The 27,315-nt window shown below is 42.9% G+C and overlaps 1 protein-coding gene across 1 annotated transcript in view; it reads right to left on the reverse strand.

The window, feature by feature from the left end:
• The window catches only part of LOC124712400 (2-oxoglutarate dehydrogenase, mitochondrial-like), a 175,755-nt gene that overhangs the window by 137,059 nt on the left and 11,381 nt on the right, over nt 1–27,315 (reverse strand). The window contains exons 2-4 of the mRNA XM_047242730.1: nt 25,047–25,327; nt 15,330–15,502; nt 1,646–1,857 (exon numbers count right to left, since the gene is read on the reverse strand). Coding sequence (XP_047098686.1) covers nt 1,646–1,857; nt 15,330–15,502; nt 25,047–25,327 — 666 coding nt within the window. The remainder of the gene's footprint in view (nt 1–1,645; nt 1,858–15,329; nt 15,503–25,046; nt 25,328–27,315) is intronic.

Raw genomic sequence — 27,315 nt, forward strand, 5'->3', positions numbered from 1 at the left:
GGGCATTGATCGTAGACTTGAAGTCAGCAGACACGAAGGGAACGGACCGGGTTTTTGACCAGCAACGTGGGTGTGGCTCACAAGCTATCGGTGATCGATGTGACGACACCTCCATGCTGCATCCTACTACTTCCAAATGTAGTTTGTGGGTCAAATCAAAAGGTAAGTTCCGTGTCTTGGTTGAGCGGCGTCAGTGAACCGTCATTTACGCGGCGCACAAGCTTTTATTGGAAAGATGTCCAATTCAGGGCACCATTCCGAGAAAATACGTAAATTGCCGCCTCGAAGATACACTGAAGTCTATCAAGTTTTGTCAATCAGTGTTGCCAGAATTCTGGTCTACATCTGGAGCATTATCCGTATGCAAAAAACACTAGACAATTCATTGCTTTAAGTAAATGTTTTTAGGCATAGCGCTCTCTGTGTAACTTATAGTAGATAGAAGATCGATTTGGAAGGTAGGAGACGAGATACTGGCAGAAGTAAAGCTGTGAGTATCGGGCGTGAGTCGTGCTTCGGTAGCTCAGTTGGTAGAGCACTTGCCCGCTAAAGGCAAAGGTCCCGAGTTCGAGTCTCGGTCGGGCACACAATTTTAATCTGCCAGGAAGTTTGTTATAGTAGACGCTAACAAAAAACCTGCCCAAATACAGTACCAACTAACTATTTGCAGCCACTCATAACCAGTTCATTCTTTCTCTTGCACTACTCGAACAAATCTTTTCCTTAACTCTTTCTGACGCTTCAAAGCGTTAACTGTGATCTTCCTGCAGTATCAGAATACGTTAACAGTGTGTTGAATGTCTTACAAAAAATGGTACGGTATAGTGACAAGGATTTCAAAAATCTGTTTAAAAAGGCCTCAAAATTCGCAAAAGATGTCAAAATAGCATCCACTGTATCGTGTGTGTGTGTCCACAATGAAACACCGAGACAAAAGTCGTGGTAGCACCCCAGAAGAAAGGCAGTGTTCCTTTCTTGCATAGCGTGAGAAACGAGCTTCATAACAAGTTCACAACAAAAGATACATTATAATTAAATCCCTTCAGGGCACCATTCCGAGAAAATACGTAAATTGCCGTCTCGAAGATACACTGGAGTCCATCAAGTTTTGTCAATAAGTGTTACCAGAATACTGTGTTACCAGAATACTGGTCTACATCTGGAGCATTATCCGTATGCAAAAAAAGACTGGCTTAAGGAAGGACCAAGTACAAGTTCATACATCTCTTTGGCGGCGTTATAGACATGCAATTCAAAATTTTTTCCCAGTATTAGAACTCTGCTCCAAATTTTAGTCACCCTCTCTGCTTCAACAGCAACGTTAGAAAGGACATTTTCGACTTGAAAATGTTTAGAAACCTACCTAAGTAACAGAACAAACTGAACAGAGTGACTGGTCATGCTTTGCTCTCTGTGTTTCACAACGTTTCAGTTGATCCAGAGGAAATAGTGAATCACTTTTCCACACTAACGTGACGAATACTCTCTTCTTAAAGATAAGTGCTAGCAGCTATTCAGTATGTACCTACTTAACACCGATAAATTTTATGAGCTGACATTAAATACTAGTAACGAAAATAGCGTCTTTATAAAATTGAGACAGAACACCAGCCGGAAAAAACACTGAATACGGCCATGCACGCACCCTTCGATGCCGAATCTGCGCACGCTGCCCCAGTTGGCTGACAGGAATTTCTCGAAGGCGTGCGCCGCGATCAGCTTGTCGAGCGCGCGCCTGCGCACCGCGGCCGACAGCAGCGCGTTCTGCGGCGGTTCCAGCTGCTGGCGCAGCCACTGCCGTTGCTCGAACGAGTCGGTCAGCTGGTACTCGGCGCCCACCGGCCCGCAGTAAGCCGCCTGCCGGCACACCCAACACCAAGCTGCAGCGACCGACGCTTTCTTTTCTGTTATCACTAATAAGCTAAGTGTCGGCACTATCTCGACACCCCCGGAACGTTCCGTTAACTCCTCAAGCTATGCATCAAAGGTTGCATTAGTATCCGATTACGTTGTGTTCTTAAGAACTGATATCTAGATTTTGAACATCACATCCGAGAAAAAGACCTCACGTTTTACGATGCGGATCGCCTCGCATCAGTAGTTCTCGACACCGGAACGGGGACAGTTGTTGCCTGATCTCGTAAGGGTTCTCGGATGTGTTTTGTAGTTTATTTCCAGTACGTCTTACCTCTGCAATTTGGGCAATGCCCTCCACTTGTTCGCAGAGTGTTATTTTGAAATATGTAATTAAAGAAACAGTACCCACAGAAAACAGCAAAAGGTTGACCGAAAAGCTAGTCTCAGGAACGGCTGTAGGTTTGTTGTGTTACATAAAACGTTTTTCTTTAGAGCTGCAGCAGGGATGCTACACACACATCCGAGGATCAAGAACCTTACTAGTACAATCTGCTGCAGGGCTCAAGCGTACCGTGTCCTTACCAGCTAGGGCGTACTCTTAAGTTCTCAACGCTGTCCGCTAGGACACACTGCTGCAGATGTCTTCCGCAAAACCTCATGTACGAAAGTCAATGAGGGAAAGATCGGCCTAGTGTGACAGGACTCGGTTCTTATGGTTATGCAGCCGACCAGAAGGTAATGATCACAGGAACTAATGAACATTGTCGCTTAGTGTGATACAGACAACGTAGTCATTAATCTGCGGATTAGTGAAGAAGATTTTATGGACTGATGGGTCGCGGTACACGATGTGTACTGCGTTGGGTATAAGTGTGAACCATGAATGGCTGGAGAATGGCATTTACCTAAGCGAGTTGTACTGCCACTGTATTTCAGCAGTGGTGATTAGTTTGCGATAGTATTTCTTGGTTTGAGCAATAGCTTTTATTTCAGATGGTTATCTAAACAGTCCTGTCAATAATACGCTCCTCACAATGTGGATTCATTATCACCTTCACGGTACCCGCTGACAGAGCAGGTTCCATTGCATAAAGGTAAGAAGAAAATCACATGGGTTTCCTGAAGTGGACAGGTCTGCTCAAAGCCCTGATTGAGCTTTATGCAACAGTTGTTCACCAGGATTTTGGGGGAATGAAACAACTTCCACTTGCAGCTTATCAGTGTTAAATGGGAAGACTTTTACGAAGAGGAGTCACCATAGCAGCAGTACAAGAAAGGCTGTCATTTAAGCGACGTCTTCGCAATTTCTTAAGCTATGCACTTTGCTTCTGGATAGAAGGAATTCCTGGAGCACTTACTGGACGCGAAAAGTAACCTCTCAGTTCGCCCCGACAAGCCAATTGCACCTGCTGGAAAACCCCAGAAAAGGCCACCTACCGATCAACAGCAAGGGCAGAGAAAAAGTCTTAAAGAAGAAATAAATATTTGATTCCTGCACGCACTTGCGTATTGGATATTTATACTGTCTTTTGGATAGTGTCATCCAGAAGCTGGGAAGGAGGTAAGCTGATGTGTGATAGGAAATCTGAAGTTCCTGAAAGCTTGAAGAACCTGTCGCCAAGATGGAACCATGAGTGCAGCTCGACGCTTCGCTTTATCTCCACAGTGCGTGTGCGTTCGGCAATGTTTGCGCAAAGTTTGCAAAGGGAGCCTGTCAGACAGGAGTGAAGTGAACTATGTATGCAGGAACACAAACACTGAATTCCGCCCCCCCTTTTATTTCCCCCCCCCCCCTTCTTGAATTTCCCTCCCCCCTCCCACACCCACCCGCACTTATCGTAATTCCCAACCTGCCAATGTCTGAAACCGGTCTCAGTTGACTACAAACTAAATTATGTAGAATACTGAAATGGTCTACAAGTTCTGCAATTATTCGTTGAATATTGTTCATTTCTTTGTTAATTCCTTGACGAATATCCCTCTGGCGCGCAGCAAGCAGAAGTTTTCTGAGCTTTCATTAATAGTAGTGCGATCTTATTCATCTTGATGACGAATCTAGGGTCATCTTGTTGCTTCCATAGCCCTGGAAAATGGGAACGTCAGGGATCAAATATTTTGTCCATTCTTACAATTACCGCGCTAGAGAATGCTGGAGTGCACTAACAGGACATAGTTGCAATATTATATCACATCGATCACAATGCTAAAGTGCCTGAAGACCAAACCGCAGTTGCTTCAGAACCTATAACAAAAAAAGAAAGAAATTAAAACAGTGAAAACAGCTGAGTTGAAGAAAGTAGCTTTTGTTGTCTACGAGAAAATCTAGGATCAGGTAATGGAGTTGGTTAAATATGAAATACTATGCAAATTGTGTCCAGTCACCAATCATTTATTTAGGAATAATATTGTCGAAAGTTTACGTCTTATTCTCATACGTATATGTAAGTGAGACGTGAGCTCTCGAAACCAATTATATCTTAAACTAACGATATGCACTGAGGTGTCAAAAGTCGTGGGATAGTGATATGCTCATACACAGATGGCGGTAGGTTCGCGTACACAAGATCTAAAAGGACAGCGTATTGGATGGGCTGTCATTTGTACTCAGATGATTCGTGTGAAAAGGTTTCCAATGTGATTACGACCGCACGACGGGAATCAACAGACTCTGAACGCGGAATGATAGTTGGAGCTAGACGCATGGGACATTCCATTTCGAAAATCGTTAGGAAACTCAATATTCCCAGCGCCACAGTGTCAAGAGCGTGCCGAGAATACCAAAAATCAGTCATTACCTCTTACAACGGACAAAGTAGTTGTCGATGGCCTTCACTTAACGACCGAGAGCAGCGACGTTTGCGTAGAGTTGTCAGTGCTAACAGACAAGCAATACTGAATGAAATAACTGCAGAAATCAATGTGGGACGCACGACGAACGTATCCGTTAGGACAGTACGGCGAAAATTGGGGTTAATGGGCTACGGCAGCAGACGATCGACGCGAGTGCCTTTGCCAACAGCATGACGTCGTCCGCAGTGCCTCTCCTGGGATCGTGACCATATCGGCTGGACCCTAGACAACTGAAAAGTCTTTGCCTGGTCAGATGAGTCCCGATTTCAGTTGGTGAAAGCTGACGATAGGGTTCGAATGTGGCGCAGACCGCACGAAGCAATGGACCCAAATTGTCAACAAGGCACTGTGTAAGCTGGTGGTGGCTCCATAATGGTGTGGGCTGTGTTTACATGGAATGTACTGGTTCCTCTGGTCCAAATGAACTGATCGTTGACTCGAAATGGTTGTGTTTAGCTACCTGGAGAGCGTCGTCAGCCATTCACGGACTTCATATTCTCAAATAATGATGCATTTTTATGGATGACAATGCACCATGTCACCGGGCCACTATTGTTTGCGAATGGCTTGAAGAACATTTGAACAATTCGAGTGAGTGATCTAGCCATGCAGATCGCCCGACATAAATTCCATTGAACATTTATGAGACAGAATCGAGAGGTCAGTTCGTGCGAAAAACGCTGCATCGGCAACACTTCCGCAATTATGGCCACCTGTAGAGGCGGCATGGCTCAATATTTCTGCAGGGGACTTCCAGTGACCTGTTGAGTCCGTGCCACGTCGTGTTGCTGCACTACGCCGGGCAAAATGAGATCCGACACGATTTTAGGAGGCATCCCACGACTTTTGTCACTTCAATATAGCGACACTTGTGTGGGGACATTTTATATTACTGTTACACTTATAAATCAGTTGTTGTCTTCCACATAAATGATTTCCTTGCTATGTAAGTTAATTCTGATAAATGCTAATAATTTGCAACATTTCTAAAAGAATAAACTGGCATAAAGAGCTTATAGAGAGGCACTGTTAATAGCGCCATCAGCCTATGATTATGATTGAAATGCTATGAATACAGAACTGCTAGGTGACGCCATCGATGATCTCCAGACAAAGAAACGGGGCGCCCTACTACAAACGACAACAAAAATTACTCAACTTTGGCACTTACAGAGCTACTGGATTATCTTCGATATGAGAGTTATTTCTTACGAAGCGCCTTCTCTTTAACTGTGTTCCGCCACTGTGCAAAAAAAGAGGCGCTGCAGCTCTGTCCAAAGGCGCTGAACTTCTTCTGATAACCCGGTCATTTTGGTGCTTTCCAATGTATGGCATCCGACGTAGACGTGTTTGAGGTAAAACAGTCCGTGTGAAGCAAAGACTGTGTTTTAGCAGCAGCAACTGTCATTCTGGAGAGATACCATTTTCGGAAAGCTGGTACACGATGTAATGTCTGGCTTGAAGAAAGGTGTTTAGCAAAATCTATGCGATCAAACAGTGTTAAATCAGGGTTTAGCGTCCCATCAACAGCGACGTTTTAGTACATGGAGCATCAGCGTTTGGACAAGGTTACTTAACCCTAGGATGCATGGTGCCGAGAACACACATGGATGCATATACAGGGCCTCCAAGGCCCTCCCCTAATTTAAAATTTTCCTCTTTCCATTTAATCATTCTTTGGAGTTAAATTTATGTCTGTCAAATTTATTGTCATATTGAAAGATTCCTAAGATACAGTAACAGGATCTGGTGGACCTGATTAACATTTTATTATTTTTTTTAAAAACTCTAAGAGTGAATTTTTATGAGTTACATCCTCAGGGAGTCACACCTAGTGATACGTGGCTGGCGACCACGGGGCCCCGAGCTGAGTCCTGGCATTGCTTCCACTTACTTATGCCAGGCTCCTCACTCTTATCTTTCCTATCTGGCCACCCTCGGCCAGCTCTTGTTCTTTTCCGACCCTGACGCTATTAGGTTTCGAGGGCTAGGGATCTTTCATTTTCCAACCTATACTTCTCATGCAGCGTCTGACCCGGAGCGGGCGGCTGCAAAAGGCGTCTGTATCCCATGTTAGGGGCGGCCTCCAGAACTGCGGAAGGCAACGGAATACCACCGCAGATTATCTTCCCTGCATAATGCAGTCTCCATTTTATGCACAAAAAATGGCTTCCTCTCATGTTAAATCAGCGTCCGGAGGTAAAATAGTCCCCCATTCGGATCTCCGGGGGGGGACAACTTGAAAGGAGGCAAAAAATCAAAACGAGAATTGGTACCTGGAATGTCAGAACTCTGCTACAAGCAGGAAAACTAGAAAACCTTAAAAGAGAGATGGAAAAGAATCATATGGACCTCGTAGGAGTTGCTGAAGTAAGATGGAATGGACATGGAGAGTTGCAGTCAGATGAATATGTATTCTACTACTCAGGAGGAGAAGTAAAAGGAATTAATGGAGTAGGAATGATTATGACAAAGGAATTGGCTAAATGTGTGGAATATGTAGACTATGCAAATGACCGGGTTATTGGTGTAAGGCTGAAAGGAGCACAAAAAGATTTACTGATTGTCCAGGTGTATATGCCAACTTCAGAACATGATGACCAAATTGTAGAGGAAACGTACAATGTAATAGAGAGAATAATGGACGAAAATAAAAAATGCTGCAAAATAGTAATGGGAGACTGGAACGCCATTGTGGGAGAAGGGAAAGAGGGAAACATAGTAGGCAGTCATGGTCTTGGAAAGAGAAATGACAGAGGTGAATGGTTAATTGACTTCTGCAGGGAAAGGCAGCTAATAGTGGCAAACACATGGTTCAAGAACCATAAGAGGAGGTTCTACACTTGGAAATCACCAGGGGATAAATATAGAAACCAAATCGATTTTATACAGGTAGAAGAAAGATACAGGAATGGAATCAAGAAGGTGCACACATTACCAGGTGCAGATATTAATAGTGACCACAACTTACTTATGGCAGAAATAGAAATAAGAATGAAAAAACTGAAAAAGGCGACAATGGTGAAGAAATGGGATCTAGAGAAGATAAGGTCCAACAAAGAACAAATTACAGAAATGCTGTCTCGGGACTTTCTAAACACATTACGAGACAAAGAAGCACCTGATAATGCCAACGAGTACTGGAATATGCTGAAAGAAGGAATCATTAAAGCAGGACAGCAAAATATAGGATATATAAAAGGGAAAAGGTCAAAAAAACCATAGGTCACACAAGAAATGATTTCCAAGATGGAGGAGAGAAGAAAATTGAAAAACAAGAACACTGAAGATGCAAGAAAGGTATACCGAAGGTTAAATAACGAACTGCGAAGAGAAACAGAGCAGGCTAGGAAAAAATGGCTAAAAGAGGAATGTGATGAAATTGAAGAACTGGACAGGAAAGGAAGATACGACTTACTATACAACAGAGTAAAGACTATGACATGGGAACAAAACAGAGCAGGAAGTGCTACTATGGAAATTTTGAGTAAAGACGAAGAGGTAGTGTATAAAGATCGTGACGATGTCCTCCAGAGATGGGAAGAATATATAAAAGAGCTATATGACACAAACAGCAAACCAGAAACTCTGGAACTTGAATCACACAACAGTGTAAGTGATGAAGAGAAAGGACCGACCATCATAATGGAAGAAGTAAAGTCTGCTATTGCTGCAATGAAAAATGGCAAAGCAGTAGGTACAGATACAATACCGGGAGAAATACTAAAATGCTTGAACCACAATGGAATAAGAGAAATATTGAGGTTATGTAATAAAATATATGACAGTGGTGAATGGCCTGAGGACTTTTTGACAACAGTAATGATTCCATTGCCGAAAAAACAAGGAACCAAGAAATGCAGCGAGCACAGGACAATCAGCCTCATTTCACATGCAGCCAAAGTGATGTTAAGAATAATTAATAAAAGACTTGAAAAAGTAATAGAGGAGAATCTCGGTGAGGAGCAGTTTGGCTTTAGACGGAATACGGGCACCAGAGATGCAATAGGGCTCCTACGAATCTTAAGAGAAAGGTTTATTGAAAAAGGAAGAGACATATATATGTGCTTCATCGATTTAGAAAAGGCATTTGACAATGTGGTTTGGGACAAGCTGGCGACTATTATGAGGGAAAAGAGAGTGGACTGGAAAACCAGAAGACTTATAAACTCATTGTACCTTAATCAAAAAGTTTCAGTTAAAGTGAGAGGAGAAAGTACGAACTGGATCAGACTAGGGAAAGGAGTAAGACAAGGATGCTGTTTATCACCTACTCTTTTCAACCTGTACTTGGAAAATATGATTGACCAATGCTCATTAGATGACAAAGGAGTAGAAATTGGAGGAAGAAGAGTAGGGTGCTTGAGATTTGCTGATGACATGGTCCTTCTAGCCACAGGGGAAAAAGAATTACAGGATTTGGTGGACACCATTGCAACTAACGGAAAAAAATATGGAATGAAAATTAACACAAATAAAACAAAAGTATTGGCAATAGGAGGAAATAAGGAACTAAGAATTGTGCTGAATGGAGAAAAACTAGAACAGGTGCAAAATTTTAAGTATCTTGGAAGCAGGATAGACACCGACTGGAAGTGCACCACAGAAATTAAAACAAGGATAGCAATGGCAAAAGAGGCGTTTTATAAGAAAAGGAGAATCTTCTGCAGCGGTATGGACAGAGAACTCAGAAAGAGACTCATAAAATGTCTTGTATGGAGTGTTCTTCTATATGGCGCTGAAACATGGACTATGAGGAAAAAAGACAGAGAAAGGCTGGAGGCTTTTGAGATCTGGACATGGCGGAAGATGGAAGGAATAAGTTGGATGGACAGAGTAAAAAATGAAGAGGTACTGAGAAGAGTGGGAGAGAAAAGGCAGTTACTAGATGTAATAAAGGGCAGAAAAAGAAATTGGATTGGGCATATATTAAGAAAGAATGACGGACTGATAAAAACAGTTTTAGAAGGTTATGTAGAAGGGAAAAGAAAGCGAGGAAGGAAGAGATTCCAGATACTGGATGACATGATGGACGGTACAACATACAGCAGCCTTAAGAAGGAAGCAATGGATCGCAGAAAATGGAGAGGCAAAGGACCTGCTAATATAGCAGATAACTGATGATGATGATGACATCCATTTACATACAACATATACAAATAATTTTATTAATTCACTTATAAGTTGCAGTTTACATTTTGTAACATTTATTACAACCAATTTCTTTAATTAAAACATACTCATTATTCAAAATATTATATATATAGGCAATATTTTGACAAAAAGTTATTATTCATTGTTCACATAAAATTTCATTTTTCTTAATTTTCAACATGTGACAAGCAAGAAGCACAAAGAACGCCACTTTGTTCCTTACAAATGTTGGTTTTACACTTAATGCATGTCATAGCACTTTTCCTGTGTTTTTTTTATATGGTCAATAATTGCATCTTCTTCTTTTTCCTGAAACATGTAGTTGATTCGGCAATATGACATCTTTCTGAGCACCACATCTTTGCATGGCATCAATGATTTTCTTTGGAAGATTAGGGATCTGAATACGAAGTTCCATTAGTGATCTTATCATTTCCTTTGCTAAATCTCTTAGGAACAAACGCTTTTTATAACTTCTTCCACTATGGTTGTCAGATGTTGGGCGGAAAATAAAATTTCACTGTTCATTGCTGTGACGTCCACCATATTCATTCATAATGCAAATGGACATCTTCTTGTTTGTCTCTTGCAAGGGTAATAACGAATTTTCTGGTTTATTTGATCTTCTCCACCCTTCGTAGAGTTATAGAACTTTATTATATTTGGTTTCTTTTTTGCATGAGTTTCATCAATGTTTCTGTCGTAATGCATTGTGCTAATGAGAACTAGAGTTTTTCTTTTTGGGAACATAACTCACCATTGTAATGTCACCTCTAAATGCAAACAAAGAGGAATGAATCGCACTTGAGGCAGATGGTTTCATCTCATTAGGAATTTCTGGTTTATTTTGTTTGATTGTTCCCACCACTGTAATTTGCTTCTGAAGCATCTCTTCTGCCAGCCGTACACTAGTAAAGAAGTTGTCAACAGTAATATTTTTTGATGATCCTTCAATGCTTTTAGCAAGATCTTTCACCACATTAAATCCAAGATTTTTCCGAATTGGTTGATGGGGCTTCCTTCCCGTGTAAACAATTCCGTCTAAAGCATATGCAGATGTAGCATCACATAAACAAAATATTTTTATGCCATACTTGGCGGGTTTAGAGGGCATATACTGTTTGAAGCTGCATCTTCCACGGAATGGGACTAGCTATTTGTCAACTGTGAGCGAATCAATGGGAATCATTCTATTTCTACACTTGTCAAGAAATAATTCCCATACATAGCGAACAGCTACAAGTTTGTCATCTGCAGATCGAGCTTCACGGGTACGTCTGTCATCAAATCTAATCATTCTCCTTATATCCTCGAATCTATTTACTGACATGGTGGCCTTATAAGTAGGATTTGCCTTTTCATCCAAGAATAATTCTCTAATAGGGACATCCCAACTCTTCGCAACACCAGAAAGCAGTAAAAGACCACGAAAACCCTCCATTTCAGCAAGCGAAACGTTTTTCCACGTTTTACCACGTAAAGCAGCCACTCTTTTGCCTTCAATATTTGTACAGTTGATGATTTCCTCTACTATTTCCTTGGAGATGAAATAGTCCCAGGCATCCTTAGGTTTACAGGTTTTCAAATCACGGGCTGGAACAGGTGTCTTCTTTACGATATTATGGACAGGCGTATGAAAAGTTGCAGGAGGATCTAATTTCCAAATCGTTCCATTCCTACTAATGTATGTGTGGTCTTCTCTACCTTTTTGTGGTGGTTCTTCATTTCCAGACTCTGATGAAGTAATATTGTGGGAAGGAGTGTCATCTGCATCAGTATTCACATCTGCAGGTTCATTGGCTGATTCTTCACTACTTGCATCTTCAAAAATATTTCCTTCCTCTCAAGAATCACCTTCTTCAAACCACTGAGCCAAAATACTTTCAAAATTAGCTACATTTGCACTACTGACTCTCTTGCTTTGCATGTTGAAGCCATAGCAAAAGGCGTGTCCCTCGAACAGCAGCTTGTGCAGCACTAAGCGAGTCATACTCGTAACAATATGGGCCTTGCAGCAACAAACAAACTATAGTAACAATGAGGCTGACAAGAGCAGCACAGGCTAACAATACTAAACAATAATAAAACATTTGATAGCAAAAAGATCGATAGTACACTGACATCGCCAGTATGTGTAAGTAATGTGCATTATTTTTTAGTTATACTATTACTACTACAGCTACTGCTGCTGTAGGCACTCTTGTAGCTGGAAATACCACTACAGTTATTGTTGGATTAATAACTGCTCCCAAACAAATGTTGAAGACAATATAGGCTAAAGAACATTTACAAATGTGTGAGGGCTTCTGAAGCCCTGCTTATGCATTCACAGTGTATGGATAAACGTATTGAATTATACAATAAACTTAAAAAAGTATCTCGTTCAGACGTGATAGGAGGAATGTCACAGTGTTAGTGAAAGAGTACTGGAAAGCAGTTTGAAATCAAACAAAAAATTACAGAATTTTTTTAAAAATGAAGACATACAAGGGCCTCGGAGGCCCAGTATATGCATCCTAGGGTTAAGGAAATTGGCCGTCGACTTTTCAAAGGAACGATTTCACTCGTTCGATGCGATTAGACTGCGTTAATAATCGCACACTGTGTTTTATTTTCGATGGTAGTAGGGCCGTACTGAGGGGTTTGCCAGATAGCCCCACGCCACAGGCAACGCAAAATATTGATTGAAAAAAACCGAAGCAAGAAAGGGTTCAAAATGGTTCAAATGGCTCTGAGCACTATGGGACTTAACATCTGTGGTCATCAGTCCCCTAGAACTTAGAACTACTTAAACCTAACTAACCTAAGGACATCACACACATCCATGCCCGAGGCAGGATTCGAACCTGCGACCGGAGCAGTCCCGTGGTTCCAGACTGGGCGCCTAGAACCGCTAGACCACCGCGGCCGGCAGCAAGAAAGGGAAGAAGCATTTCCCTCAACCAGTGACTGTAAACACATGCTGTCGTCACAGTGTAATTTAATCCAAGTAGCATCATAAAGAAACGACTGCTACCTTAACATGGTTTATGTGGTAACAGTGCCTCGGTACACACAAATGCCGCCTACGCAGCTCGCTCATTTTCAACAATGAAGTTCTTGTTGTTACTTCCCTACAGTAATGAAAGATCTCAGATATCAGGGAGTGGATGCTGAAATAATATGTTAACGTGACCGAAGGCCTCTGATTTCTGCCGAGTGATGACTATTATTAATTTACGAAAAGTAAGGAAAATCTCTTCTTTGTTATATGAGGGCTGTTTTTTTTCCCAACCTCCGATTGGCTGTAAATAAAAGAAAAATATACAGAAAATAATAATTTTATCACCAAAAGTACATTAAAGCCTAAACATATTTTTCTACATAATCGCCAAAATGATTGAGGCACTTGTCATACCGTGACACAAGGTTTTCGATGCCTTCCTCGAAGAATGTTGCCGCCAGTGAGGACAGGTAAGTCTTGACGGCGTCCTGAAGTTCTTTGTTAGTAGCGAAGCGCTGCCCACCCAACCATGACTTCAGTTCTCGGAACAGTTGATAATCACTTGGTGCTAGGTCCGGGCTGTACGGTGGATGTTCAAAAACTTCCCATTTAAACTTTTTGAGGAGGTCTTTTGTCATGTTGGCACTGTGTGGTCGGGCGTTGTCATGGATCAAAACAACGCCAGACAAAAGCATTCCTCTGCGTTTGTTTGGAATGGCTCTGCGGAGACGACGTAAAGTTTCACAATAAACTTCCTTGGTTATCATCGTAGCTTGCTCCATAAAGTCCACCAGCAGCACTCCTTTATTGTTTCAAAACACAGTGGCCATTGATTTTCTTTTCTTCAGTGAAAGTTTAAACGTTTTTGGCTTGCTTGGGGAAGCTGTGTGCATCCACTGCTTTGATTGTTCCTTTGTTTCAGGACTTTCATAGAGGACCCACGTTTCATCGCCAGTAACAATCGACTTCAAAAAATCGTTTCCCTCATTGGCATAACATGTGAGAAACGATAATGCTGACGCCATCCTTTGCGTTTTGTGGTCGGTACTCAGAATTTTAGGGATCCAACGCGCACACAATTTCCGATAGCCTAGGTCTTGAGTCACAATTGTGTACAAAGCAACTTTGAAATGTCTGGAAATTCATCAGACAGTTCGCGAATTGTAAACCTTCGTTTGCATCTCACTGCCTAATCAACACGCTCAACGAGGCCTATAGTGGCGACAGACTTGCGACCTTGTCCACCTTCATCATGGACGTCTGTTCGTCCTTCTTTAATTTCCGACAACATTCCCGAACACTACCATCACTCATAACGTTGTTACCATACACGTTGCTCATTCTGCGATGGATTTCCGCAGCACTACATCCTTCTGCTTGCAGAAAACGGATTCCACTTCGTAGCTCACATTTGGCGGGAGCATCGGGCGTAGTGGCCATGTTTACACGGACGTAGCTCGGCTACGACTGACACACTGCAGCTGAAAACGGCAGAGGTTGCGGTGGGGGAGCTGCACAATCACATGACGCGCAGGTCTGGCCCCTCCCTACCTCTTACTTGCTTAGATGGACGATCGGAGGTTGAAAAAAAAAAAAAAAAAAAAAAAAAAAAAAAAAAAAAAAAAAAAAAAAAAAAAAACAGCCCTCGTACATTATTCTAAAACTAGAATGTCTGTACAATCTGTTATTTATTTAATACAGTGATACAATTTGTGTGCACTAATTTTCATAATATAGTTTATTTAAACACAATTTCCAATATTGATTCATTATTCTTAAACTTACAAAACTACAGAATACGGTAAATCTGCATAGCAAAAAAAGATGATAGGTACTTTTACGAGGAGGGGAGGGGGCGGGGTGCAACATCCACAGTTTTGCCATGGACCCAGGATCAACTCGGTACTGTTTTGGATGGAAATGTTGGAGTGGATCGCGTATATATAAAAGTATTTTTTAGCTCAAAGTAAAAATAGATCGTGGCACATATGGACGTAAAGAATATTAAAGGAACATGGAGACATTGTGGTACAACTACAGGCGAAAGAACAGGCAGAGCATTTGTCTCGTGCTACAACAAATTGTAGGAATCTAAAAGTTATCGCTGCTTTCTGACCAAACACTTTCATATCTTTGCTTATGATCTATGAACCTAGCACTCTTGTCTTGCACTCGTGCAAAAGTGTTTTTATTTTATAGGCTGTTCTAGGCTCTGTTTTACGTACACTATGTAGGCCTGACCACATAAAGTTCTGGTCCCGTATTATGATGCACGTGCCGAGTGCATGACAAAGATCGCACAGTTCATCTTCCGATCCCGTCGTCTCAACCCTCGGCTGGGATAAGTCCTGAATCCAGAAAAAAAAAGAAAAAGCTGTTGCGAGTAGACACGGGCACTAGCGAGTTCATGGATGACTATAAATGACGTTGACACTGAAAAGCACGTGTAGTTTGCTTGAACTAGTGTAGTTGAGAGAAGACGCACCTCGAGCCGGGCAATGATCTCGCGCAGCGGCAGGCGGTCGGTCTCGCCGCCGCCCACGAACGTGGTCTCGGGCAGGCAGTACAGCGTGTCCAGGTCTGCGTCCGGAGGCAGCAGCCGCCGCCAGCGCTCCGCCCCCACAACCGCGCTGTCCGAGGAGCCAGAGAACCACACGCCTGCCGGCGCACGTGGACCGTTTTTATTATCGTGACACACCTGCTCCAAATATACCAGTAAGCGACCAAGTTTACTCGTGTTGCTCGTACAAGCCCACAGTGTATTATGTCCGTCTGATTTCTTACTGTGCTACAGCTGATGAGAAACTTGATGGGATATAAACTGTGTATAATGTTACTGTTTGTGAAGCCTGTAAATGTCCATCAGTCGCTAAATTAGCATGTGGAGGTCGTCTTTGATCGATTATGAAGCAAATTTGGGAGTCCTTGACATAATAAGTAATAAGTGTGGGGCGAAGAAGTTGTGTGCGTATAGAATCTAATGAATTTCCTCTGGATGATTTCGTAGATGGATTTACAAATGTGTGTGTTGAGAGAGTTTTTCTTCGAAATGACATATGTATGATATCTGTACAATGTTTAGTTCTTATGCAATAAATAATTGAAAGTGTTCCCGGACTTAATGTACGCGCTATACTTTGAAATACTCCAAATTACACCATTTATGTAGTTTTTCTGGATCAATCATTTTGTGTATGGCGCTAAATTTCAGGTGAAGAAGATGTGTGTGTGTGTGTGTGTGTGTGTGTGTGTGTATACAAAGAAAATGAAAGGAAAAAAAGCTTTTTTACACACAATTATAGTATTACGTTCTAAGAGAGGTACCATGTGCAAGCAGTACAGAATTTGACATGTGACATACAGGTTACTTTTTTTTTACAGGTTGACTTAGATCGCAGCTCGTGGTCTCGCGGTCGCCTTCTCCTTTCCCGGCGGGTTCAGGGATTTTTACCTGCCTCGAGATGACTGGGTGTTTGTATTGTCCTCATCATTTCATCATCATTCATGAAAGTGGCAAGATTGCACTGAGGAATGGTTGGGAATTTGTACGGTCGCTGATAACCGCGCAGTTGAGCGACCCAGGAACCAAACATCATCATGAGGTTGCCTTACTTTTTCTGTATAACTTGGAACCTAACGCATTTTAAGCATAATTTTAACACTACACTGTGACTGGCTGGAGAAATGGAGGGAGAAGGGGAAGGGGTGACGATAGGATAGGAGGGGGGAGGAGGTGGGGCTTATCATGTGGAAATGATGACGTCATAGATAAAGGAGGCATATCTTCGCACAGTGTAAATAAAGTGCACCAGAATTCCCCTGTAAACAAAATAGGTTGGGTAGTTGGTGTGTGTGTGTGTTCATTCCCTCGTTAATCCCAAAAAAAACTCTCACATGCAATACTTCTACATTATTACTGTAACTAAGAAATCCGTCCTACCCCCATGAACAATGGACCTTGCCATTGGTGGGGAGGCTTGCGTGCCTCAGCAATACAGACGACCGAACCGTAGGTGCAACCACAACGGAGGGGTATCTGTTGAGAGGCCAGACAAACGTGTGGTTCCAGAAGAGGGGCAGCAGCCTTTTCAGTAGTTGCAGGGGCAACAGTCTGGATGATTGACTGATCTGGCCTTGCAACACTAACCAAAACGGCCTTGCTGTGCTGGTACTGCGAACGGCTGAAAGCAAGGGCAAACTACAGCCGTAATTTTTCCCGAGGGCATGCAGCTTTACTGTATGGTTAAATAATGATGGCGTCCTCTTGGGTAATATATTCCGGAGGTAAAATAGTCCCCCATTCGGATCTCCGGGCGGGGACTACTCAGGAGGACGTCGTTATCAGGAGAAAGAAAACTGGCGTTCTACGGATCGGAGCGTGGAATGTCAGATCCCTTAATCAGGCAGGTAGGTTAGAAAATTTAAAAAGGGAAATGGATAGGTTGAAGTTAGATATAGTGGGAATTAGTGAAGTTCGGTGGCAGGAGGAACAAGACTTTTGGTCAGGTGCATACAGGGTTATAAATACAAAATCAAATAGGGGTAATGCAGGAATAGGTTTAATAATGAATAAAAAAAATAGTAGTGCGGGTAAGCTACTACCAACAGCATAGTGAACGCATTATTGTGGCCAAGATAGACACGAAGCCCGTGCCTACTACAGTAGTACAAGTTTATATGCCAGTAGCTCTGCAGATGATGAAGAAATTGATGAAATGTATGATGAGATAAAAGAAATTATTCAGGTAGTGAAGGGAGACGAAAATTTAATAGTCATGGGTGACTGGAATTCGAGAGGAGGAAAAGGGAGAAGGAAACATAGTGGGTGAATATGGATTGGGGGAGAGAAATGAAAGAGGAAGCCGTCTGGTAGAATTTAGCTCAGAGCATAACTCAATCATAGCTAACACTTGGTTCAAGAATCATGAAAGAAGGTTGTATACATGGAAGAATCCTGGAGATACTAGAAGGTACCGGATAGATTATATAATGGTAAGGCAGAGATTTAGGAACCAGGTTTTAAATTGTAAGACATTTCCAGGGGCAGATGTGGACTCTGACCACAATCTATTGGTTATGACCTGTAGATTAAAACTGAAGAAACTGCAAAAAGGTGGGAATTTAAGGAGATGGGACCTGGATAAACTGACTAAACCAGAGGTTGTACAGAGTTTCAGGGAGAGCATAAGGCAACAATTGACATCAATGGGGGAAAGAAATACAGTAGAAGAAGAATGGGTAGCTTTGAGAGGTGAAGTAGTGAAGGCAGCAGAGGATCAAGTAGGCAAAAAGGCGAGGGCTAGTAGAAATCCTTGGGTAACAGAAGAAATATTGAATTTAATTGATGAAAAGAGAAAATATAAAAACGTAGTAAATGAAGCAGGCAAAAGGGAATACAAACGTCTCAAAAATGAGATCGACAGGAAGTGCAAAATGGCTAAGCAGGGATGGCTAGAGGACAAATGTAACGATGTAGAGGCTTATCTCACTAGGGGTAAGATAGATACTGCCTACAAGAAAATTAAAGAGACCTTTGGAGAAAAGAGAGCCACTTGTATGAATATCAAGAGCTCAGATGGAAACCCAGTTCTAAGCAAAGAAGGGAAAGCAGAAAGGTGGAAGGAGTTTATAGAGGGTCTGTACAAGGGCGATGTACTTGAGGACAATATTATGGAAATGGAAGAGGATGTAGATGAAGATGAAATGAGAGATACGATATTGTGTGAAGAGTTTGACAGAACACTGAAAGACCTGAGTCCGAACAAGGCCCCGGGAGTAGACAACATTCCATTGGAACTACTGACGGCCTTGGGAGAGCCAGTCCTGACAAAACTCTACCATCTGGTGAGCAAGATGTATGAGACAGGAGAAATGCTCTCAGACTTCAAGATGAATATACTAATTCCAATCCCAAAGAAAGCAGGTGTTGACAGATGTGAAAATTACCGAACTATCAGTTTAATAAGTCACAGCTGCAAAATACTAATGCGAATTCTTTACAGACGAATGGAAAAACTGGTAGAAGCCGACCTCGGCAAAGATCAAATTGGATTCCGCAGAAATATTGGAACACGTGAGGCAATACTGTCCCTACGACTTATCATTGAAAATAGATTAAGGAAAGGCAAACCTACACATCTAGCATTTGTGGACTTAGAGAAAGCTTTTGACAATGTTGACTGGAATACTCTCTTTCAAATTCTAAAGGTGGTACCGAGCGAGGTGGCGCAGTGGTTACCACACTGGACTCGCATTCGGGAGGACGACGGTTCAATCCCGTCTCCGGCCATCCTGATTTAGGTTTTCCGTGATTTCCCTAAATCGTTTCAGGCGAATGCCGGGATGGTTCCTTTGAAAGGGCACGGCCGATTTCCTTCCCAATCCTTCCCTAACACGAGCTTGCGCTCCGTCTCTAATGACCTCGTTGTCGACGGGACGTTAAACACTAACCACCACCACCATCTAAAGGTGGCAGGGGTAAAATACAGGGAGCGAAAGGCTATTTACAATTTGTACAGAAACTAGATGGCAGTTATAAGAGTCGAGGGGCATGAAAGGGAAGCAGGGGTTGGGAAGGGAGTGAGACAGGGTTGTAGCCTGTCCCCGATGTTATTCAATCTGTATATTGAGCAAGCAGTAAAGGAAACAAAGGAAAAATTCAGAGTAGGTATTAAAATCCATGGAGAAGAAATAAAAACGTTGAGGTTCGCCGATGACATTGTAATTCTATCAGAGACAGCAAAGTACTTGGAAGAGCAGTTGAACGGAATGGACTGTGTCTTGAAAGGAGGATATAAGATGAACATCAACAAAAACGGAACGAGGATAATGGAATGTAGTCGAATTAAGTCGTGTTATGCTGAGGGAATTAGGTTAGGAAATGAGACACTTAAAGTAATAAAGGAGTTTTGCTATTTGGGGAGTAAAATAACTGATGATGGTTGAAGTAGAGAGGATATAACATGTAGACTGGCAATGGCAAGGAAAGCGTTTCAGAAGAAGAGAAATTTGTTAACATCGTGTATAGATTTAAGTGTCAGGAAGTCGTTGCTGAAAGTATTTGTATGGAGAGTTGCCATGTATGGAAGTGAAACATGGACGATAAATAGTTTGGACAAGAATAGAATAGAAGCTTTTGAAATATGGTGCTACAGAAGAATGCTGAAGATTATATGGGTAGATCACGTAACTAATGTGGAGGTATTGAATAGAATTGGGGAGAAGAGGAGTTTGTGGCACAACTTGACAAGAAGAAGGGACCGGTTGGTAGGACATGTTTTGAGGCATCAAGGGATCACAAATTTAGCATTTGAGGGCAGCGTGGAGGGTAAAAATCGTAGAGGGAGACCAAGACATGAATACATTAAGCAGATTCAGAAGGATGTAGGTTGCAGTAAGTACTGGGAGATGAAGAAGCTTGCACAGGATAGAGTAGCACGGAGAGCTGCATCAAACCAGTCTCAGGACTGAAGACAACAACAACAACAACAACAAGAAATCAGTTATAAATATTAAAAATCAGAATAAACAATATTAGAAGTACGTGCTTTCTATTCAGAAGATCCTCGATGGTTGCTTTTTCTGAACACAGTTCGCCTAATGTCCATACTGATTTTCTCCAACTCAAAGAGTGCTCAAGACTCTCATATTCACATCTAGATATGGACCACATACAAAATTTCATCTACTGTTATTCATGAAGAATTTGATAATCAGACTCAGCTATTAATGGCTCCTCTAGTCCTGTCCTGTCTGTCCTGAATGGTGTAGTATTGCAGAACATGGCAGATGAAAGACTTGATAGTAAGGTCCTTACAAGTTTCTGCCACATTAGACCATTGAAATCTTAGGTAATCCAGTTTTCCAGATATCATGGGACCTCCCTCACTCTCAGTTCTGCTGAGGTCATTTCCTCTGCCTGGAAAAGTGTGCAACCTGTGGTTCGGTGTGTCAAATCCAGTCACACAATGCCTTTTTTGTGTTATAAATCCTCTGACTGGTGTAGGGCAATTCGCTGTGACTTCCTCTGTTGTGTCAATCTACTCATCTCAGAGCAACGCTTGTATCCAACGCCCTTAGTTGTTTATTGTATGTATTTCAATCTCTCACTCCTCCTACAGTTTTTATTCTTCAGCGTTTCCTAAAGCACCATGGAAGTTATTCCTAGACCTCTTAACAGGTGCCCTATCAATGTCAATGCCTTACGTATGTTCCTTTCTTCGTTGATTCTGCTGAGATGCGTCCTTCTGTAGCACGAAGTCTCAAATGCTTCAATTCGCTTCTGTTCCGGTTTTCCCCCTGTCCATAATTCACTAGCATACAAGACGTTGCTCCAGCCGTAACATTCTGAAATTTCTTCCTCAAGTGAAGGCCTATGCTTGATACTAGTGAACTTCTCTTCGCCAAGAACGCCCTCTTTGCCTGTACTAGACTGCTTTTTGTGTCCTGCTTGCTTCGTACGTCAAGGGCTATTTTGCTTCCAAAGTAGCAGAATTCTTTAACTACTTCTACTTTGTGATCACCAGTTTTGATGTAAGTTTCTCGCTATTCTCATTTCTATTACTTCTCATTACTCTCAATCCATATTCTGAAGTCACTACACTCTTCATTCCATTCAACAGGTCTCGTAGTTCTTGTTGACTTCCACTGATGATAACAATGTCATCAGCGAAATTTATCACTGATATCCTTTCACCCCAAATTTTAATTCCGCTCTTGAACTTTTCTTTTATTTGCGTCATTGTTTATTAGATATATAGATTGAAGATTAGAGGTGAAACACTGCATCCCTGTCCAAGACATCGTTCTTGGTGTTCTACTGCTATTATTCCCTCTTGGTTGTCGTATCTATTGTACATTACCGGCCTTTCCACAAAGCTTATTGCTATTTTTTCAGAATTTCGAACATTCTTCACCATTTTACATTGGCTATCGCTTCTTATAAGTCGAGAATCGTATGAGCAAATAGCGATTTTTCGTAAGTCATGCTTCCATTACTAGGGGCGTCAGGACTGTCCCTCTGATGCCCTTACCTTTCTCAAACTGGTCGTCATCTGCTATTTCCTCAATTTTCTTTCCTTTCATCTGTATTACGAATGAAAATCCCGCCGACATTGGTGTGAAATTCTACAGTTTTCAGAATATTATAAAAGTGTCGTGTGTTTAATACTCTACCAAGAACCAAAGGAACAGTCAATTAATACAGTTCTGTATTTTATTGTTGTCAGCAGCTCGAATGCATGAACTGTTAAGCTGATTGTGCGATATTTCTCACAATTTTTCCGAAAGTTTAAGGTATATCTGCAGACTTGAATAGTCGTTTGGTGACTACTTCCTACAACGACTTTAGACAAGCATTTAGCTACCCTTTCAGCACAGCATTTTTACTCCCAATGGCAATTCTATTAGAGCTATGCTTTCTTAATTGCCATCCCCATTGTTTTTGTAACTGCCATCCCCATTTTACCACGGAGCTTAATCCCAAATTATCTTACTTATACTTTATTACTGTTATCCAATTTATGTCTCTCTTAGTGCTATACAGGACGTTTAAAAAGAATGTACATATTACAAAGTATTATTTTGTCCAAACTATCGATCGCTGCGCCTCGGCTCGGCTATTGAAGAAAGAAATACATAGTCTAGTTTATATTAATAGCCACTACATATCAGTTGTCTTCTGTTTTGCTTGGTAACCGTCATATCTTTTTAAAGACTACTCTGCAGCAGAAATCATTTTGTGTTCTCGAGTTTGCGAAGGGCAGTTCCGTGATTACAGTGCAAAGACGTTTCAGTTGAGGTACCAAATTGATCGTTCGAATTGGTGGAACATTCGCAGATGGTATCGACAGTTTCTAGATACAGGATGTATATGTAAAGGAAAGAGTCCTAGCCGTCCTCGTGTTCCTGAAGAAAATGTTGCACGAATTCAAACTGCTTTCCAACGTAGTTCTTCAAAATCAACTAGTCGTGCCAGTCGGGAGTTACAACTGCCTACAACAACAATTTGGCGTGTTTTGAGACGTCGGTTGGTTATGAAGCCGTACAAGCTACAGCTGTTACAAGCTCTGCGTCCTGATGACAAACACAATCGTGTGGCATTTTGTAACGAGATTCTTGATGCTACTGACCATAATAACACTTTCGCACAACGCAACGTGTTCAGTAATGAAGCGACTTCCCATGTTAGTGGTCAGGTAAAGAAACACAATGTTCGAATTTGGGGCCTACAGAACCCACATGTAGCCATTGAACATATACGAGATTCGCCCAAAGTCAATGTGCTTTGTGCGATATCCCGATCATCTGTTTATGGCCCATTCTTCTTTTATGGAAACACGGTTAACGGTCAGGTATCTCGCTATGTTACAAAACTGGTTGTTTCCAAGACTGCAAGATGGCAACTTCATTTTCCAACAAGACATTGGCGTCGCCAAGTGCGTGAATATCTGAATGAAACTCTACCGAACCGTTGGATTAGTCGTCAAGGAGCTGGCGACTTAGCATGCCTCAGCTGGCGGTTTCGTTAGAGACAGCGTCTATGTACCACCATTCGCACAGAACCTGGAAGAGTTGAAGAACCAGATACGTACTGCCATAACATCAGTGACGAAGGACATACTTGCTCGTTTGTGCGATGGATTTGAGTATTGATGTCATATTGTCCGTGTCGCTGATGAAGGACATATCGAACATTTGTAATATGAACTTGAGAGGTTCGTAAACATGTGTGTAAAGTTTCATATTCGTATGTCTTAAAGTTTAATAACTACACTACTGGCCATTAAAATTGCTACACCAAGAAGAAATGCAGTTGATAAACGGGTATTCATTGGACAAATATATTATACTAGAACTGACATGTGATTACATTTTCACGCAATTTGGGTGCATAGATCCTGAGAAATCAGTACCCAGAACAACCACCTCTGGCCGTAATAACGGCCTTGATACGCCTGGGCATTGAGTCAAACAGAGCTTGGATGCCGTGTACAGGTACAGCTGCCCATGCAGTTTCAACACGATGCCACAGTTCATCAAGAGTAGCGACTGGCGTATTGTGACGAGCCAGTTGCTCGGCCACCATTGACCAGACGTTTTCAATTGGTGAGAGATTTGGAGAATGTGCTGGCCAGGGCAGCAGTCGAACATTTTCTGTATCCAGAAAGGCCCATACAGGACCTGCAATCTGCGGTCGTGCATTATCCTGCTGAAATGTAGGGTTTCGCAGGGATCGAATGAAGGGTAGAGACACGTGTCGTAACGCATCTGAAATGTAACGTCCACCGATCAAAGTGCCGTTAACGCGAACAAGAGGTGACCGAGACGTGTAACCAATGGTACCCCATACCATCACGTCGGGTGATACGCCAGTATCGCGATGACGAATACACGCTTCCAATGTGCGTTCACCGCGATGTCGCCAAACACGGATGCGACCATCTTTATGCTGTAAACAGAACCTGGATTCATCCGAAAAAATGACGTTTTGCCATTCGTGCACCCAAGTTCGTCGTTGAGTACACCATCGCAGGCGTTCCTGTCTGTGATGCAGCGTCAAGGGTAACCGCAGCCAGGGTCTCCGAGTTGATAGTCCATGTTGCTGCAAACGTCGTCGAACTGTTCGTGTAGATGGTTGTTGTCTTGCAAACGTCCGCATGTGTTGACTCAGGGATCGAGTCGTGACTGTACGATCCGTTACAGCCATTACCGCAATCACGATAGGCTACAATCCGACCTTTATCGAAGTCGGAAACGTGATGGTACGCATTTCTCCTCCTTACACGAGGCACCACAACAACGTTTTACCAGGCAACGCCGGTCAACTGTTGTTTGTGTATGAGAAATCGGTTGGAAACTTTCTTCATGTCAGCACGTTGTAGGCGTCACCACCGCCGCCAACCTTGTGTGAATGCTCTGAAAAGCTGATCATTTGCATATCACAGCATCTTCTTACTGTCGGTTAAATTTCGCGTCTGTAGCACGTCATCTTCGTGATGTAGCAATTTTAATGGCCAGTAGTGTATATGCATTCGAAATACGTATATTCTTTTTGAAACACCCTGTACTTTAACTAACGAAAAGATTACGTACTCGGTGCACTGCCTGATACAGAAACATATTAGCAGTAGGAAAAGGGCCAACACCGTAAGGAACTGTGAGTGAGATGTGAGGCGGAATCAGAAGCGGATGGGCGGCGTACCGAGCGGGTCGATGCGCGCGGCGAGGTGTCCGCGGGCCTGGTAGGAGCGCACCAGCGCCTGCAGCAGCGAGTGGTCGCGCGACGTGGCCAGCAGCGGCTGCCTCATCGTCGACGACGCGGCCGCCAGCCTCCTGGGGGGCGGCGGGGACGGGGGCGGCGGCAGGCGCCGGCGCGCCACGCCCACCTCCTCCTCGGCAGCATACGGGCTGCGCGGCGCCGTGCCGCCCTCCGCCTCCAGGTACTCCCGCACCAGCTTCTGCTGCCAACGCCACGCACATAGCCTGGTTGCCGCAATCTCTCTTTTTACAAGGACAAATTTCTGACGGACTTCGCGTCACAGACAAGTATACACTGCCAGCATAGCGAGTAAGAGGGAAAGTGAGCTGACTCCACTTACTGACCAGATGTCAGTCGCTGCGCTTTGACCCAAGGAAACACACTGTGATACGGCAACCGCGGCACACGAACACGATTCGTGAACGGAAATTGTAATAATGAAATGAAAAATATGTGGCTTTAATTAACTTACCTCACTGAACATCGTTGCTAGCTGGGTAGGCTTCGACGTTTTTGAGGACTTTGCGTAATGAGTAATCAGATTAGAATTCTTTGGCGCGCTATCTACTAGTCCGGCAGTAGTTAACCTTTTTTACCTACCGCTTACTTTTGATCTCGTTAGTAGTATAATTATCTGACCAACCATCGATTCCACAGTAATGATTATTTATGAAGTATGGAAGTAACTTTAGTTTATAAAATTTATAAAACAGACTTTTTGCAAGTTAAAATATACACTCAGATGACAAAAGTCACTGGACACCTTCTAGTATCATCTCGGACATCCTTTTGCATAGTAGAGCAACTCAACGTCGTATGGACTCAAAAAGTCGTCGGAAGTCACCTGCGGAAATGTTGAGCCATGCTGCTGCTATTAGTATACGATTTTCTGCAGGAACTGACTTCTCGATTATGTCCCATATCGGGCAAAATGGGCGCCTAAATCATTCGCTTGAATTGTCCAGAATGTTCTTCAATCCCATCGCGAACAACTGTGGCACTCGGACATGGCGAATTATCCTCCATAAAAATTCCATCGCTGGTAGGAAAGACGAAGTTCGTGAATAGCTGCAAATGGTTTCCAAGCGGCCGAACGAAGCTATTTCCAGCCAATGGACCAACTAGTTCAGATGGGCCAGAGGACCCGGTCCATTCCATGTTAATGCAGCCCACACTATAACGAAGCCACCACCAGCTTGCACAGTGCCTTGTTGACAACTTGGGTCCGTGCCTTCGCGGAGTCTACACCACACTCCAACCCTACCATCAGCTCTTATCAGCTGAAATAGGGACCCATCCGTTCAGGCCACGGCTTTCCAGTCAAGGTCCAACCGATATGGTCACGAGCCCAGGATAGGCGTTGCAAGCGAAATCGCGCTGTTAGCAAAGGGTCTCGGCGTCGATGGTCTGCTGCCACAGCCCATTAACGTCAAACTGCGCCGTATGTCAAAACGGATACGCTCGTCGTACGTCCCACCTTGATTCCTGTAGTTATTTCACGCAGTGTTGCTTGTCTGTTAGCATTGACAACTCTGCACAATCGCCGCTGCTCTCGGTCTCTAAGTGAAGGCCGTCGGCTACTACATTGTCCGTGGTGAGAGTAGTGCTTGAAGTTTATTATTTTCGGCACACTCTTGACACCGTGGATCTCGGAATATTGAATTACATAACGATTTCCGAAATGAAATGTTCCATGCTTCTAGCTAGAACTACCAAAAATGTTCAAATGTGTGTGAAATCTTATGATGACTTAACTGCTAAGGTCATCAGTCCCTAAGGTTACACACTACTTAACCCAAAATTATCCTAAGGACAAACACACACACCCATGCCCGAGGGAGGACTCGAACCTCCGCCATGACCAGCTGCACATAGAACTACCATTTTGCTTCAAAGTCTGTTAATATCCGTTGTGCGGCCACAATCAACTCGGAAATCTCTCTCTCTCTATCCAAGCATTTATCCCGACTTGCGGGGTCTGCTGGTTAATCGGATGTGGCATGTTAATTTTAAGGGGTGGCCGGATGCCCTTGCTGTCGCTATCCCGTACCCCCCCCCCCCCCTCCCCCCAGGAAGGAATTAGGAATTAGTGTACCCCAACTGTCTGCGTCTTGTGTAATCCATGGAATAGTGCCGATGTGTTCCGATGTCTGCGAGCCGTGTAACTGAGGCGGAATGTGGGGACCAGTCCGGTATTCACCTAGCGGGATGT

This window comes from Schistocerca piceifrons, chromosome 1 (assembly GCF_021461385.2).
Source record: "Schistocerca piceifrons isolate TAMUIC-IGC-003096 chromosome 1, iqSchPice1.1, whole genome shotgun sequence".
Taxonomy (NCBI): domain Eukaryota; kingdom Metazoa; phylum Arthropoda; class Insecta; order Orthoptera; family Acrididae; genus Schistocerca; species Schistocerca piceifrons.